Raw genomic sequence first — 16,276 nt, forward strand, 5'->3', positions numbered from 1 at the left:
CAAGGAAGAAAAAAAGGGTAAACTATATACTACTAGAGAACGATTTAAAAGTATTCCTTTTTTTTTTTTTAAAGTATTCCTAAAAAAATAAAAATAAAAATAAAAGTATTCCTAAAAAGGAAGGAAGGATAAATGGTCCTTATTCTGAAGGACAAATGGAAACCCATTATTTCCTTTTTTGAAAATCAAGGCTTTTGAGAAGGGGATAATCTGTTTATTAAAAACACACTTTTTTTTTAATGTCAAGTTTTACTCTTTCTCTATTCTACAGAACTAAAAAAATTCTTATCTTGCTCTTTTTTTTTTTTTTTTTCCTGAGGGAAGAATACTTTATGTCCTCGATTTTCTTCTTCAAATTTCTGTAAAAGAGGAGCTCTAGTGAAATGCCATGAAACCATTTTGGAAAATTATCACAAAGGTGAAAGAAAAAACACGAAGTCTCCTTTGTAATTCCTAGAGGAAACAAAACACCACAGTACATTGGTACTGACCTGCGAACGAATTTGGATGTTATTTTGCTTATTATACCAGTTGATGTGCCCCTCCTGGCATGTGCAAACGTGCCCGTTTCGTGGGAAGGCGACGCGGGTGGCCCGTTGTAAGCAGCGCTGCGACGCTCCCGGAGCTGCTCACCATGAAAAGTGCTTCGGCTTGAGCTCCCCCGGGGGAAGCGGGTTCGGTCTGGAGTGGTGGCACTGATACTGTGAGCAGATGGGGAAGCAGCAGGCACTCTCTGGGTTGCACTATTGGGACGAATTAAGAGATCTTAGAAGAACGACAGAGAAAACTTGCACTCATTCTAAAAACTACCACAACAAAAACAAAACAAAAATAAATTAAAAAAGTAAATAAAAACTATCAAAAACTTGCCAGAGCTACCTTTCCGAGGTTCTATTTCACCTGTTCCCATTAGAGAGGCACGGGGGGTAACTGTATTTAGGGTATCGCTGTATGGAGGGGGATAACATTTCAGTTTGAAACTAAATGCCTTTTTATAAAAATACAGTTATTAAGATGAAGAAGTTATTGACACCTGGATACAAACACTCTTCAGTATCAGGAATGCCAAACCGGGGATGCTGCAAAAACTAAACCATTCAGCACTGTGTAACATGAATGTTGTCACTCCTCAAAAAGCATCTGAATGAACCATTTCGTATTTACACGCAGGCCTCATGGATGGCACAATGCTACGTGCGACACTACGGACGTCAGTAACAAACCTAACTAAAGGTGCTCCTGAATTTGAGGAATCCTAACGCAGACCAATCCTGGAAAAACAGGCGTATAATTTCATATACCTAAAAGGGTTCTTTGAGATCATCTCTTTCCCTGATAAACAAAAAGGCTGATTAAAAAAAAAAAAAAAGAAAAAAAAGTAACTGGCAGTAGCTAGGATTACCCGGAGGTCTCCATTCCCAGTCTCCTATATATATATATTTTTTAACCATAAACAAATTCAATTTACCTGAATGACAAATTGGGCAGCAATACTTTATGGATGGATTTAAAACAAAATCCTTAAAGAAAATTCCTCTAGAAAATTATTTAAATCATATACAACATTTTTGAAAACAGGTCGAGTGTGGTGTGTTCAGGTTACAATTCCACCTTTCCCTCTGCTACAAACACCGAATCTTCTCAGAAAGCTCTCGATGTGATGGTGCCTAGCATGTGTTTTTACACGGTGCTATGTTTTTAAACGAAATGCACCCAGCACGTTACCCGGGCCGGTAAGCTTCAGAGCCGTCTTTAATGGTTGGCAGTGTAACTTTAATAGGATGGCCAGAAGTGGACATGGACTTCTGGTGGCGGGGTCGTGCTGAGGGGACAGCAGAAGCCACAGCAGAGCCTGCAGAAGATATGCTACTTGCGGACATCTCCGTAAGGCTTTCGACAGAAAACAGTTGAGAAGACCATAGAAATGTAAAAGAGAAGAGAAATCACAGTTTACTAACATTTAAGAAATAGATTTTTAAAAAACTAAATTGACTACACCTTTCATGATTGAGACACTTAAAAAGAAATGAACACTAGTGGCATTCTTAGTGACTAACAAACCAATATTCTTGCCAAAAAATGTACAGAGTGAATTCATCACCACCTTCCATGGAAAAGATCGCATACGCCCTTGCTCTATAAATGTGAATCTGAGAAGCTATGAAATTAATGATCGGAGGAGACCTTTTCCACTTTCCAAAAGTCGCAGTTTGGTGTAATGTGTTGCTGTGGTTTACTTTCCCTTATATAATAAATAATTCATAATTATAGCAAAAATACTGTCTCTGGGAACATCATCAAGACACTTTCAGCTCGTATTATTAATCAATAGGTTAAATGTCATAGATTAGGACTTGGTATAGGAAAAGTAATAAAGTCAGAAATCAATCTTCAGCTCCTTTTCTAGCCTCAAGGATCTTATGTCTGAGGAAGATATACGTTTACCTTCATGTGCCTTATAGTAACACTTACTTCATGTGTCTATTAATTGGAAGGAAACAAATGTTAAGCATGGTCTGCCCAGTCCACTGAGATGACAAGGGACGGAGCTAAGAAGAGAATTTTATGAGAACAGGCTCCCGGCTGTTTTGTACTATATCGATGAAGAGCCCTTTACAACTCAAAATGAAAAGAAGCTACATTTTTAAAATAGAATATGATTTGTTGTAATTTAAAACATGTTGGGAATTCCATGGTTCCCAATGATCAGCCAAGACAGCTGCCTTTCTTTAGAGGAAGGAAAACAGAACCTTCATGGTTTCGATACAATAATGGCTTGATGGGAAGGGGAAGGGTAAGAAGTGAAGGCTGAAAAAAGAGGATACAAAGGAAGCAGTAGGTATATAATAAGACTCAAATTAAGAAGATCAGATGTGGAAGGTATGATCTGCTTTGTTACAGGGAAACATTTACTATCAGATTTTATTCAGCAATTCTTGGGTTAAGAGATCCTGTTTTCCCAAATATGTTCCCACTCTTCTGTGCTGGTATAGAAGGGAGATGCCCTAGTAAGAATGGTCAGTTGCCACTGTACTCTCGAGTTCCCTTTCCTCTTGACCCATTCAGCTGTTTACAGGTGTTTTAGCACAAGCAGTAATGCACGATGACAACCAAGTTGGTACCACATGGCACTGACATTTACCTGCTGTCTTTTCCATTCTGCAACGCCGCATATCGATCTGTGGTCCTTTCACAGACATATGTGTTCCTTCTTGCCATGCTACCTCCAGGATATACATTGCTCTTTAAAAAGAAAAAAAAAATCCATCTTAAAATTCTAACTGTAGTTGTGGAAGGTCAAATAAATGAATTTAAGTTGCAAAGGACTTTGAAAAAAAAAAATCCATGATAGAGTTTTCATTTATCAGAACCTTATGTTAACAAGCTCAATCTCACACGTCCCTCCCTTCCTCTCTCTGTTAGATGGCAGAAGTGACTGGCAAAGCATGACAAGCTCATTAAGGTTTTAGCTTGTTGTCCTGCAGGTGCAGTGAGCAGTTGTTTGGAAGCAACAAGAAAGCTGGGCTTTTATTCTCTCCCCTATGAGCTGGTGGCAGGGAGAAGGGCAGGGGAGTGGTACAGGCAGCTCTATGGGACCAGGAACAAGAGACAACTCCCCAAGAAATATTATCACACACTGGAAACCTGTGGTAGTGACAGTGGTGACTCCTGGAAGCCTGCAGGCTGCCATTCACCCGCTCAGGGAATCCCCCAGTCAATGGTAACGTTAAGGAGGCTAAGTTCCCGGGGTCAGAGGCATGCCCTGCTGCGGCCACCGACAGGGGTGTGTGGTGCCTCAGGATATTCTCTCGTTGCAGGTCTTAGAGCCAGAGGGCAAGCCAAGTCTGAGAAGCAAGCTCTGGAGTAAGAGAATAAGCAAAAGGGACAGGATCTCCTTATCATGCACACAACAGTGATCTGTATCCCCTGTTGCTGTGCCTGCTGAAATCTGGACTAGTTACTAGTACTAAACTATATAGGAATGATTTTTCTTTTTTTTTTTAAAAGATTTTATTTATTTATTCATGACAGACACACACACACAGAGAGGCAGAGACACAGGCAGAGGGAGAAGCAGGCTCCATGCAGGGAGCCTGACGTGGGACTCGATCCCGGGTCTCCAGGATCATACCTCAGGCCGAAGGTGGCACCAAACCGCTGCCATTGGGGCTGCCCTAGGAATGAGTTTTAAAAGGGACACATCCTCCTCTGTTTAATCCTCACTCCAAGAGATAAACAATTCCTTATTTCTGGCTAATCTAGCTTTCACTGTTCTCTGGAATACATAACTAACTTAAAATTTGCTTACTCAAATTTAAGTTCGAGGATTAGTAGATATATGCCTCGACTAAATTTGGAGGAACAAAAAAAAAAAAGCCTTATTTAAAAGCCTTAATTAAACAAAACTGTTTAAGTGAAGATTCAAACTTTTCAACAGTGCAGTTTCCTGGGTGGAAGGAATTCTGTCACCATCTACATAAAAAACACAAAAACTGTAAAAGTATAGCCAAACAGAGGAATATTATTAAGGATATTTTTTAGGTAAGACACTGTCCATGTTAAGTGAAGGCAAAGAAGCAGGTTTCGTGATGGAGAGATCCATTATGAAACTAGCTTGTGTAACAGTTCTTAAAGAACCTTTACTTTCAATAATTTCATCATTTTGGCTAAATTGTCAAATAAGTAACTTAAATGTGAACAGATTCCTGGTTGATTGTTTCTGGCCATTTTCAGTAGCACTACTTTGCTTCTCAGAGTGACAGGTGACCGGTTTGTCCTGCAAGACTGTGTCTTCTGGGCTCACCACCCTCATGCACCACCTCCCTATCCTTGCCCCTCAGATGCCAGTGATACCAGGTGCAGTAGCCCCCCGGGCACACTTAGGATGTGATCATGCAACAGTTACAGAAACACAGGCTCACTGATCCCATGTGACAGAGGGTCAGCTACAAAACTAACCTTTAGAATTGATCTTCAGTAAGGTTCTGTCTGTTTAGGATTTGGGGACTAGATATAAAACTACCCTTGCAGACCTCTGAATTTTCAGTTTGGCAACTTCCCTAAAGTGGATATACACATTTTCCTGCATTTCCCAAGAAACCAGCCCTGTGTAGGCAATTTCTCTGGGCTAATTTTATACTAAACTGATTGCATTTTATATAATTATACTATAATTTTTATATAAAATGTTTTATACTATAATCATTATAGCATTTTCAGCCTTTCTGAGTTTCCCTGAAAGTAGCAGCAGCTCTTTCCTCGTTTTTTGTTTTTTTTTAAAGATGATCTTTTTTTAAAAAAGGTGATTGATAGTATTTTTTACAGGATACAAAATTTTATATTTTGTATTATTTACATACAATAGATAATATTGAAAATCACATTTACAAGTTTTATTGTCTTTCTGATGAAATAATAGTGTAATATATTTGCATCTTCCAAACTCAACATTTGGCTTCCAAGTTTCTAGGCTAGCCAAGAGCTTATTACCATCAATTCCTACATGCAAAATTTTTGGATGGGAATTTCTTTTTTTTTTTAAAGATTTAATTTATTTATTCATGAAAGACACACAGAAAGAGTCAGAGACACAGGCAGAGGGAGAAGCAGGCTCCTTGCAGGGGAGCCCGACGCGGGACTCAATCCCAGGACTCTGGGACCACGCCAGACCATGCCCTGAGCTGAAGGCAGATGCTTAACCACTGGAGCCACTCAGGCATCCCTGGATGGGAATTTCTTGAAGGGAAAAATATTAAGTTTGTTCTTCCTGCGTATTACTGCAGAAAGAGTCCTAAGATCTCTCACAAATACAAACACTCCCATCATTTAGACTCTCTAATATGGGTGATGAACAATAAAAGAGGTGATTTCGATCACCAACAAATTTCACCAACCATTACATCTATTTAACGACTTATCTCAGAACTCATTCCACTGCCAATATCACCCTTAAGTCATGCGGTAGACTAATGTTAGGTAATACTGTCAATAAATCAAGCTTACAAATAAGAGCTTTTACTGTTGGTTTAAAAAGCCTCCTGGTTTTATACACATTAAAAATACTGTTAAACTATATCACCTACTAAATTATCTATGCATCTTAAGGGTATTATTTATTTTTCCATCAGAAAGTAAAAAGCCATCAGAGGAGAGAGGTGGGTGGGGGATGGGTGAAACAGGTGAGGAGGATGAGGGAGGGCACTTTTGACGACCACCAGGTGTTGTGTGGAAGTGCTGAATCACCCTATGGTACACCTGAAACTAATACTACACTGTATGTTAGCTAACTGGGATTTAAATAAAAACTTGAAATGTGAAAAGCCATGCCACGCTATTCAAGTGAATCTATTAGATCTCATTTATAGACAAGTAATACTCACTGGTAAAAATGTTAATTTTTTCAATCAATATTTTATAACATGACAGAGCCTAGATTATAAATGCTCAAGGTCCTTCCTCCTGGACATCGCCTCAAAGAAAAAGGATTAAAGCTACGTATTTGGCTTTTGCACTTTGGGGTCAGCAAACTTTCTGTGAGGAATCAATGACAAACATTTTACGCTCTGTGGGCCACGCCATCAATGTCACCCACAGTCTGGGAAATGCAAATTAAAAACAAAAAGGATATTTTTTTTTTGTTTTTTTGCCCCTCAGGCAAAGATTTTAAAGATCGATAATATCCAGTTGTTGATGAGCTTGTGGAGATATAATTACTCTCTAATTATTCCAGCCATTAAAATCACCCTGGCAGTATTTATTAAAAATTTAAATGTGCATATTCCAAGGATACACACTTAGCCAGGAGCATACATTTGCACACATTAGCACCCGGGCTCTGGATTGGGGGGAAGGGAGTAAGGATGGAGGCTGCACACTCAAGGGGACCATGTGCCACACAAACTGAGGAGTCGGATGAGCCACCTGAGGTGAAACATGTCACCCAGAAACCAAGCTTCTGAGCATGTATTTAACAGAAATACAATAATAGCCTAAGTGTACAAGAATGAATACTCTGAAAAACAAAATTCTGAACACTCCACAAATAATTGAAGAAATTATGATACACAGGTTTATTATTAATATAGATGAAATAATGTGCAAGTTTTAAGACTGTAGGAGACCTAGGCGTTCTGCTGTAAAAGGACTCGATAACATTTTAAGTAAGAAAAATTAAAATGTCATAGATATAGTATGATCTCATTTTTATAAAAAATAAATCTTGTATGATGTATATATTCATTTTTGTTTTCCTTAAAAAGCAAAATCTATAAAGGAATTCATCCCAAATGATAACACTAGTTATACTGGAAGCTGAATATAGAAGGTAAGAGATTAGAAAAGGTAAACTATTAATTTTACTTGAGATACTTCTGAACTGTTAAAATTAAACAAGCTATATTATTTTGGCTTCTCATACTGCCAAAATTAATACAGTAAATTAAGATAAATTTAGTACTAAGTGGCTCAGAACAAAATTTTTCTACCAGAATCTTTTGGTATGCATGCATGCATTCATTTGAGAGAGCAAGCAAGCTAGTGAACAGGATGGGTGGGGGCAGAGGGAGAGAAAGAGAGAATCTCAAGCAGATGCCCTGCTGAGTGCAGAGTCTGAGGCAGGGCTTGATCTCAGGACCCTGAGATCATGACTGACTCTGAGACCATGACCGGAGCTGAAATCAAGAGTCGGATGCTTAACCAACTGAGCCATCCAGGGGGCCCCTCTACCTCATTTATTCATTCATTCACTCATTCATTCATTCAAAGATTTTATGTATTTATCTGAGGAAGAAAGTAAGCGACAGAGCATGAGCAGGGGACGGGCAAAGGGAAGAAGCAGATTCCCCACTGAGCAGGGAGCCTGACTCGGGGCTTGATCCCAAGACCCCAGGATTGTGATCTGAGCTCAAGACAGACGCTTAACCAAGTGAGCCACCCAGGTGCCCCTGAATCTTTTTAATATGAAGTTTTTTCATCTTTCTTTGTTATTATTTCTTCAAATATTTCTACCTCTTCATTGTGTGCCCTGTCCTTTCTAAATCTGTATCATCTAGATGTTTCCAATTCTACTTCCATCCTTCATATATCTTTTTTTATATTTTCTCTTTATTCCTATAAAGAATAGTCTTACAAGAGAAGGCCTCAATCTATCTTCTAGCTCCCATTAAAATTTCTAAAATTTGCTGAGGTTTTTTTTTTGTTGTTGTTGTTTTAAGATTATTTGAGAGAGAGAGAGAATCCTCAAGCAGACTCCACACTGTGTGGGAGCCCGATCATTAGATCATGACCTGAGGCAAAATCAAGACTCAACCAATTGAACCACCCAGGTGGCCCCTACAAATTTGCTATTTTAATTGGATAATGTGAGCTAACTTTATAAATGAAGTCTTCCTTCATTGAACCACTCACTTGAAATATAAAATTAAGTGTACCAATACAGTTTTTAGTAATTATTACAAACAGGAAAAATGAGGCAGGAAAGTTTAATGTACCATTTTATGGTGAGGTTTCTAAGTCTTATTTTGAGGTGTTATTTTAAGAATTCATGGGGGTTTTTTTGATTTTTTTTTTTTGTTGTTCTTAAAATGCAATCATGAGAAGCTTGGCCTCCTTTGCGTGTTATTTAAATGTATGACTCACTTTAAAATTTTGAAACGTGTTTTTAGAAAAGGATAAAGTTTTTCAAAGATTGTACCAAAAATATCTGACAACAACCACAACAAATTGCAATATTCTGGAGTATTTACTCACACTTGGAATAGTTGAAGATTTCTTCCTCTCTGGCCCCACAAGAGGGCTTGCAGTCATCTCGCTTTTTGAACCAACTGTTGTGCTGCCAAGCTTACGAGCTAGGTCTTTGTCCCATTCCTCTTTCTGTTCACTTTCCACGCTATTAGCCTGAGGCCTTTTGGTATATGATACAGCAGGGGGAATGGATGGACCAGCTATAACAAAATTAAAGAGTATAATGAGCTGAAAATCAACTGACACAGTTTTGCCTCACGAACAAAAACTCTAAATTAAAAATATCTTTATTTGCATATTTTATACCCAGAACTCACATTAAACTGTTTGATTACAAAAATTAGGTCAGTCCCTAAAAAGGGGGTTACATTAATCATGCACTAATATAAATCTGTGACAACGGATGACACAAGCACATAAAGACGTGAGTGTACAATGCTCAGTGAATACAAGTTTGGGTAGTATTGATCTGTCTTTTCACTTATTTGACTTTTCCCCCCACCATGATCACTGAAACGCCGCTGCTTCTGGTTTGCGGAGATGCTCCGCTGGACCTTCAGGTGAGCAGGGGACTGGAGGCTGCTGTTGTTCAGGTCACTGCTGGGCCGTGACCTCTGACACAAGCTTCCGCTGGACAACGATTCACCGCCTTCAAACTATAAGAAAAAAGAGCACAAAGATGTTAAAGTGTTTATGCAAACAATATATACTCTTGATTGATGTTCTAATCTATTCCAAGCCATACAAAGAGAAATCAGCATTGAAAAGAAAAAAAGTTTTGATAGAGAACTGCAAGCTGGCAACCAGGAAGGCAGGGAACTGGCCAGCATGTGCTCCCATGGGTACACGTGCTCTTCTGTGATTTTGTACAAATGGCTTTGGATCTTTAGTTTAGTCAAAACACAGAACATAGCTACCAATTATTGAGTGGTAATTATATGGTAGGCTAAGGTAGCTACGGTAGCTTTCCATATGTTGCTTTGTTTAGTCATTACAACAATGCAATTGTTTATTAACCTCAACTTTATAGATGGAAAGCCTGTGGTGAAGAGAATCAAGGGACATCTTTGGGATTCAAACTTAGGATACAGTCTAAAATTTTAACTTCACATGCATTTTTTTCCTACATTTATGGAGCAAAATTGGATTTATTGGCTCTGATTAAGAAGTGTATCTATTTAGATAAGCATGGTAAATCAGAGATTGATACACTATCCCTCTCTATGTAACACAAAAGATGTTTTGTTGCTGGCAAACTTCTCACTGAATCACTGGCATCCCAATGGAAAATCTAAATTCATATGTAAAGATACTAATGGCAAATAGCAAAGTAATATTGATGAAATTGGTAACAGACAACACAGCACACTGTAATGTGCCAGGAACTGTTCCAAGAACTGTGGAAGTATAAATTCATTTAACCCTCTCGATGACCCACAGAGGTAAGTACTATTATTTTCATTTCATGGACTGGGGATCTGAAGCACAGAGAAATTAAGGACAGCATCCAAGCTGCACAGTCAGTGTCTGTGCTGGGATGGGGGAGGGGTGGGGATTCAAACCCAGTGAACTGGCTCCAAAGTTCAGGCTCTTACTACTTCTAGTAGCCTCATTAGTTTATACTCAATACAATTCAAACTTCATTTTAATTCACGCATGGGCTGGGTTGTATACTTGTAATGCTAGTGCTTCATTTATATTTCAATTAATAGGAAAATTAAAGCTACCAGGAGTACAATCTAAAACCTAAGTAGAAAATCAAAGACTTTAGACATAACCAATTATACTATTTCCAACTTTTTTAAAGATTTTATTTATTTGACACAGAGAGGGTATAAGCAGGGAGAGCGGGAGAGGGAGAAGGAGGCTCCCCAGAGCAGGGAGTCCAATGCAGGACTCTATCCCAAGACCCTGAGATCATGACCTGAGCTGAAGGCAGTTGCTTAACTGACTGGGCCACCCAGGCGCCCCTATTTCCCACTTCTTAAAATTCTCTTGATTTGGTTTCCTTGGTACCACTTCTCCAACTATTAGTGCCTCCATTGAGACTTCTCTCCTCCATTGGAGTAACAGTACACACTTGGTAGAGCCAGAGAGGATGAGATGAATTAATAGGAGTGAATAAAGTCCTTAGAACAGCTGTTGGCATGTTAATGGGTGTGCTCCTCTGACGACAGCTCCCAAATCTATTAATGCTGCTGGAGTCATTCCCTCCAAGCCAGACCTTTAGAAGCCAAATGTCTCCTGAACAGCCCTGCCCAACAGGAATCTCAAGTTCAACCATCCCAAATAGAATGAACTTCCCATTTTCCCCTTGAAATCCACTCTTTTCATATTCTGGGAAATATATTGTATAAAACCAGTCACCTATGCTAGAAACCTGAGGGTCTCTCATATCCTCAGGTTACCACACCCTGTTAATTCTACTGTGGGTGCCTGTCCTTCTCTATGTCCCAGAGGACCCATGCCTGCCCCTGATCAGAGCAGCAGCACACTAAATCACCCTGCTGACTGCACATCTCCCCTCCAGATCAAGGGCTCCTTGAGAGCACAGACTTTCTCATCTTCCTGGTTGCAGTACGCAGCATAGTTTCCAGGACAGAACAGATTCAATAAATGTCAGCTGAATGTACTGCTTTCACTAACAGTTACTATCTAATTAAAAATAATTTCAGTCTATTCTATAAAATGCCTCCCACAGATGTCTAATTGTTAACAAACTGTCCATGCCCTCGGCTCTGTTCTTGACTCTCAATTTATACCTTTGTATTTGTTGTCCTAAAGGATCATTTGCTTTTATGTTTCAACCACCATCTGTACAGTTATTTCCTGAATCTATCTCCTTACTATAGATCTCTCCTGGCCTTGCGAATTCCCAACTGCAAGTATCAAAGCCACCTGATGCTCCCTCTACAAGGTTAAGTGTCACCAAACAACCTTTTCCTATTCCCATTCTTTCAAATCATTTCAAATATATGTTTCGTTTTAAATGCTGTCCCTTCCTCGGTTTCTCTTCCTATATTTCCTGCATACCCAGAATGACCATGTTACCTTTGGCAGGCCCGTTGCTTTCGGACACACAACTCTGGGGGATTTCATGCTCCAAGACTAGACTGTGTGTGCCTCTCAGAGCTAAGCAAGGCACCTGGTTTGCTCTTTCAGAGCAAAGTCTCCCCTGGCACTTGAAAATGAAATCAGTTCCTAACTTAGCATCTTGAGTTTGAATCCTAAAAGGAAAATGTTAGGGTCTTTATATTATTTTTGATACCACACAGAATAAAGGTGCTAACATTAATTATATCTTAGCTGTCATTTGTCTCCAGAAATAATTAGCATTAACCTTTTTAAAAAGGTAAAGAACTTACTTCAGGTGGTTTTCTACCTAGAAGAATATAAGTAGCCATAACTTCATCATATTTCTGATTTATTAAGGCGTCATTTATCTCATCTCGTGCAAAACCCATGGTGACCATGATGTCTAGAAATAAAAAGAAATTTTCTGAAAATGGGTTTATTTTCATAAACAAACCAAAAAATATAAGGAAGCTTGCCAACATAAAGTCTGAAAACTAAGTTCTAAAATTTTAAAGTGTAATGTTAACTATAAAAAGTTCTGGATTAATATACAGATACTGCATACTTAGATCCTATACATTCAAAGTTTTTCATGCAGAAACCATCTGTATCATGGGACCCATACTCATGCGCCTAGCGCACTTCTCACCACCTAACATGTTCCTGAGTTGAGTGCCTCTGTCCAGCCAGACACACTATCTGTGACACTCCCAAAATCCCTTCTTCTCTCTTTTTGTCAATCTCGTAACACACCCTCAGCCACACATGGAATCATTTCTCCCATCTTTTAACATTTCTGCTTTCTGATCTGAAGGCAGGTTGATTCTTCTTTGAAAGGTTGGATTCCACAGTTGTTGTTCTGCTCGGATTCCTAACCCCCTCGAATACCCTTCCTTGCTCCTCTGCTCTCGAGTCAGGAGCACAGTCAAGATGACTCAGCTGTGAGTTTCTGAGACTTTGGTAGTGAAGAGAACAGGTTGGAAGCAGAGCGCTGGATGGGTGTGGGAGGAAGCACCCTGCCAAGACACTGGAAAATAGGAAGGGGAGCAAAAGTGTTCATCCCCTTGGCTCAAGTGCCTCCACATTTTTGGTTAAAATACACACTATGTTTTACTGATACTTATTAATCTGATCACTGCTGACACTTAAACCAGTCATTCCTCCTGTTGGGGATTGCTGAAAGAAAAGAACAAGGTTCATCTACATTATTTTAATTTTTATATTACTGTTGTCAACAACTGAATTAGATTATAATGTACATGTGGACAAACTTGAAATTTGTAATGTTTGGTGCATATTTATGGAAAGAAAAGATGACAATGCAAGTATTTTTCAAATAAGAATTGTTTCCTATTTATATTTCTAAACACTATTTTAGTAGACTACAGGTCTCTTATAGCATAGAGACCGCACATCTCACAGTATTTAAATACTTACCTATTCTCTTCGTGTCATTGAAGTCCGGTTCAGGCTCAGCATATGGCTTTAGTTCTTCCTCTTCATGACCAACATTCATCCACCGATCTTTCATTATTTGCTAGGAAATAAACTTTACATTATGTTTGGCCAATCAGAATATTCCACTACTTATTTTAGGAAATGTGAAATTTTGGTTCACTCAACAAGAATAAGGTTTTCAATCTAAAGTTAGTTTCCAGTTTGATGGGGTACCTGGGAGGCTCAGTGGTTGAGCATCTGCCTTTGGTTCAGGGCAGGATCCAAGGTCCTGGGATAAGGTACCGCACTGGGCTCCCCCAGGGAGCCTCCTTCTCCCTCTGCCTATGTCTCTGTCTCTCTGTCACTCATGAATAAATAAATAATATCTTAAAAAAAAGAAAGCAGAGATCATGGGGAGTAGAAGTCAGGGTTTAGTCAATAAAGACAGCTCAGAGAATATGGCAGGGGAGAATGGTCAAAATGGAAGCCTAGCGTCAGGGATGAACAAGAATCTGGGTGAAGATAGAGATTGGTGTGAATTACCAGAGTCAAATTTAAGTGATGCTATAACAAGAGTCAGTCCTACTTTGTTAAAAGGCACCATAGTGGGGGCACCCTATGGAATGTGAAAATATTCACAACCATTAATACTCACAATATGTAGAGTAAATCCTACAACTCAGTAAAAATAAAAACTGTCTGATTAAAAAAGGGTAAAGAACTCAGATATTTCTCCAAAAGAATATATACCAAGAGCCAATAAGCATATGAAAAGATGCTAGCATCACTAATCATCGAAGAAATAAAAACCATGATGAGGTGTCACCTCCTATCTGTTAGGATGGCTACCATGGAAAACAATGAAAATAACAAGCATGGGTGAGCATGTGGAGAAACCGGAACCCTTGTGCACTTGTTGGTATGACTGTAAAATGGTGTCACTGCTATTGTCAACAGTATGGGGGTTCCTCAAAAAATTTAACAGTACAACTATGTGTATAATCTAGTTATTCCATCTCTGGGTATATAGTCAAAAGAACTGAAACAGGATACTGAAGGGTATTTGCACACCCATGTTCATCGAAACATTACTCACAATAGCCAGGATGTAGACCAACCGACACGTCTGATAGATGAATGACACAGTGGAATGTTATTCAGCCTTAAAACAAAATGCAATCCATATATATATTATGGATGAAACTTGAGGACATTTCTCAGTGAAATAAACCAGCCACAAAAAGACAGATAATCATTACATGAGGTATCTAAGGTGACTGATCTCCTAGAAATGCTAAGTAGAATGGTGTTTGCCAGGCGCTGGGAGAGGGGGTGACAGGGAGCTGTTCAATGGTACAGAGTCTCACTCATGCAAGGGGAACAAGTGCCAGAGATCTGCTAACAGTGGACACACAGGTAACAATACTGTAATGTATTCTTAAAAGCATAGAGTATAAATTCATGTGTTATTTACTACACATACACAAAGACAACTAGTGGGGAATAATTCTGGGGCAATGATTCTCTATTAATTTGGAAAATTTTTTTAACATTTTATTACTACTGAATCCTAGGCTTTCATTCAGGAACATTCTAGGTGTTGATATATTGATATTCTTTGCCCAGGCCCTGCAAAGTATATTCTCCATTTTTAGACTTCACTTGCTAATGTTCTACTAAACAGAAAAGTAACATTCCGTACAGAGATCCTTTTGAGGCTAATTGTTTGCCCAGATACCTTCCCCTTACTTAATTATATTTAGTTAAAGTCATTCACTAGAAGACAGACCTCCAGAGTGTGCCTCTAAGAACTGGGATCTCTAAGAACACTGCTGTTCTGGATGGGAGGGATTTTCCAAAGATTCTGGTCATATGATATATATTTCAGTGAAAAATATGCAGATAATTCATATATGTTTAAAATTATGCAGACCTGTAACTCTTAAAAGATCACCACTTTCTTCTTCCTCCCCCCTCATTTTATTGAGATGTAGCTGACATATAAACTTTGTATTAGTTTAAGGTATACAACGTAATGATGTGATATATAAACATATAAATATTATGAAATGAGCACCACAGTAAATTAACCCCCTATAGCTTCATATAGTCATAATTTTTTTCTTCATGATGAAAATTTTTAAGATCTACTCACTTAGCAACTTTCAAATACACCTACAATGCAGTATAATTAACCACAGTCACTATGTTGTACATTAACACCCCTGTAACTGACTCAACTTATAACTAGAAACTTTTACCTTTAGACCACTTTTACTTATTTCATCCACCCACAATCTCCCACCTCTGGCAACCCTCGATCTGTTCTCATTTCTCAATTTTTTTTTTTTTTTTTTTTTAGATTCCACATATAAATGAGATGATATGGATTTTGTCTTTCTCTGAGCTAAGTGTTTACTGGCAGATGAATGGATAAAGAAAATGTATATATTCACATTTTAAAAATTACTTAATGTTATCCAGCTCATTTTAATAGAAGTAGACCCATTATAAACTCAAAAAAATAATAATGCTGCCACTAGTCTTTAGTGATTATTCATCAATAAAGGAAAGTATTGGGGAAGGTCCACACTGGGGGAGGGGAAGGGAAAAAGCAGAGCTGCAAACACCAGCTACATGATTTCCCAAAATGTTAAGGTCCTTCCTGTTCCTCAACTCCCCCTTCTCAAACAGTATGTCTGGCAAAAGCCTAGACAACAGCAGTTGGGCCCCAGTATCTGCAGAAGTAAAATTCTGCTGTTGGTAGAATTTCCTAGGTTGGAAGGAGAATATGTAAAAATCTTAAAGAATACAAAGGACTACGTCAGGACAGCTACACAGTACGTGCAATCCCACCAGTACTTGGCAAGCTCTAATCCAGCCCACCTACTCCCTGACACCCAGAGTGACTCACTTCCACAGCTGGACCCCGCTGAGGGAGGCCCACGGAGGTGGCAACTCAGTTGAGGCTTAAAAATGAAAGCCTTTAAACATGTTCCAAATAAACAGAACCAACTCCACC

At 38.8% G+C, this 16,276-nt stretch overlaps 1 protein-coding gene across 5 annotated transcripts in view; it reads right to left on the reverse strand.

Moving 5' to 3' along the window:
- The window catches only part of MARK1 (microtubule affinity regulating kinase 1), a 116,190-nt gene that overhangs the window by 11,540 nt on the left and 88,374 nt on the right, over positions 1 to 16,276 (reverse strand). For 4 of the 5 annotated variants that reach the window (XM_072814904.1, XM_072814905.1, XM_072814907.1 and 1 more), the window contains exons 10-16: positions 13,255 to 13,354; positions 12,108 to 12,220; positions 9,245 to 9,398; positions 8,749 to 8,942; positions 3,143 to 3,243; positions 1,726 to 1,890; positions 492 to 743 (exon numbers count right to left, since the gene is read on the reverse strand). In XM_072814904.1, coding sequence (XP_072671005.1) covers positions 492 to 743; positions 1,726 to 1,890; positions 3,143 to 3,243; positions 8,749 to 8,942; positions 9,245 to 9,398; positions 12,108 to 12,220; positions 13,255 to 13,354 — 1,079 coding nt within the window. The remainder of the gene's footprint in view (positions 1 to 491; positions 744 to 1,725; positions 1,891 to 3,142; positions 3,244 to 8,748; positions 8,943 to 9,244; positions 9,399 to 12,107; positions 12,221 to 13,254; positions 13,355 to 16,276) is intronic. The other variant, XM_072814906.1, reaches the window with a different exon arrangement.

The sequence above is a fragment of the Canis lupus genome, chromosome 38, assembly GCF_048164855.1.
Source record: "Canis lupus baileyi chromosome 38, mCanLup2.hap1, whole genome shotgun sequence".
NCBI classification, from domain to species: domain Eukaryota; kingdom Metazoa; phylum Chordata; class Mammalia; order Carnivora; family Canidae; genus Canis; species Canis lupus.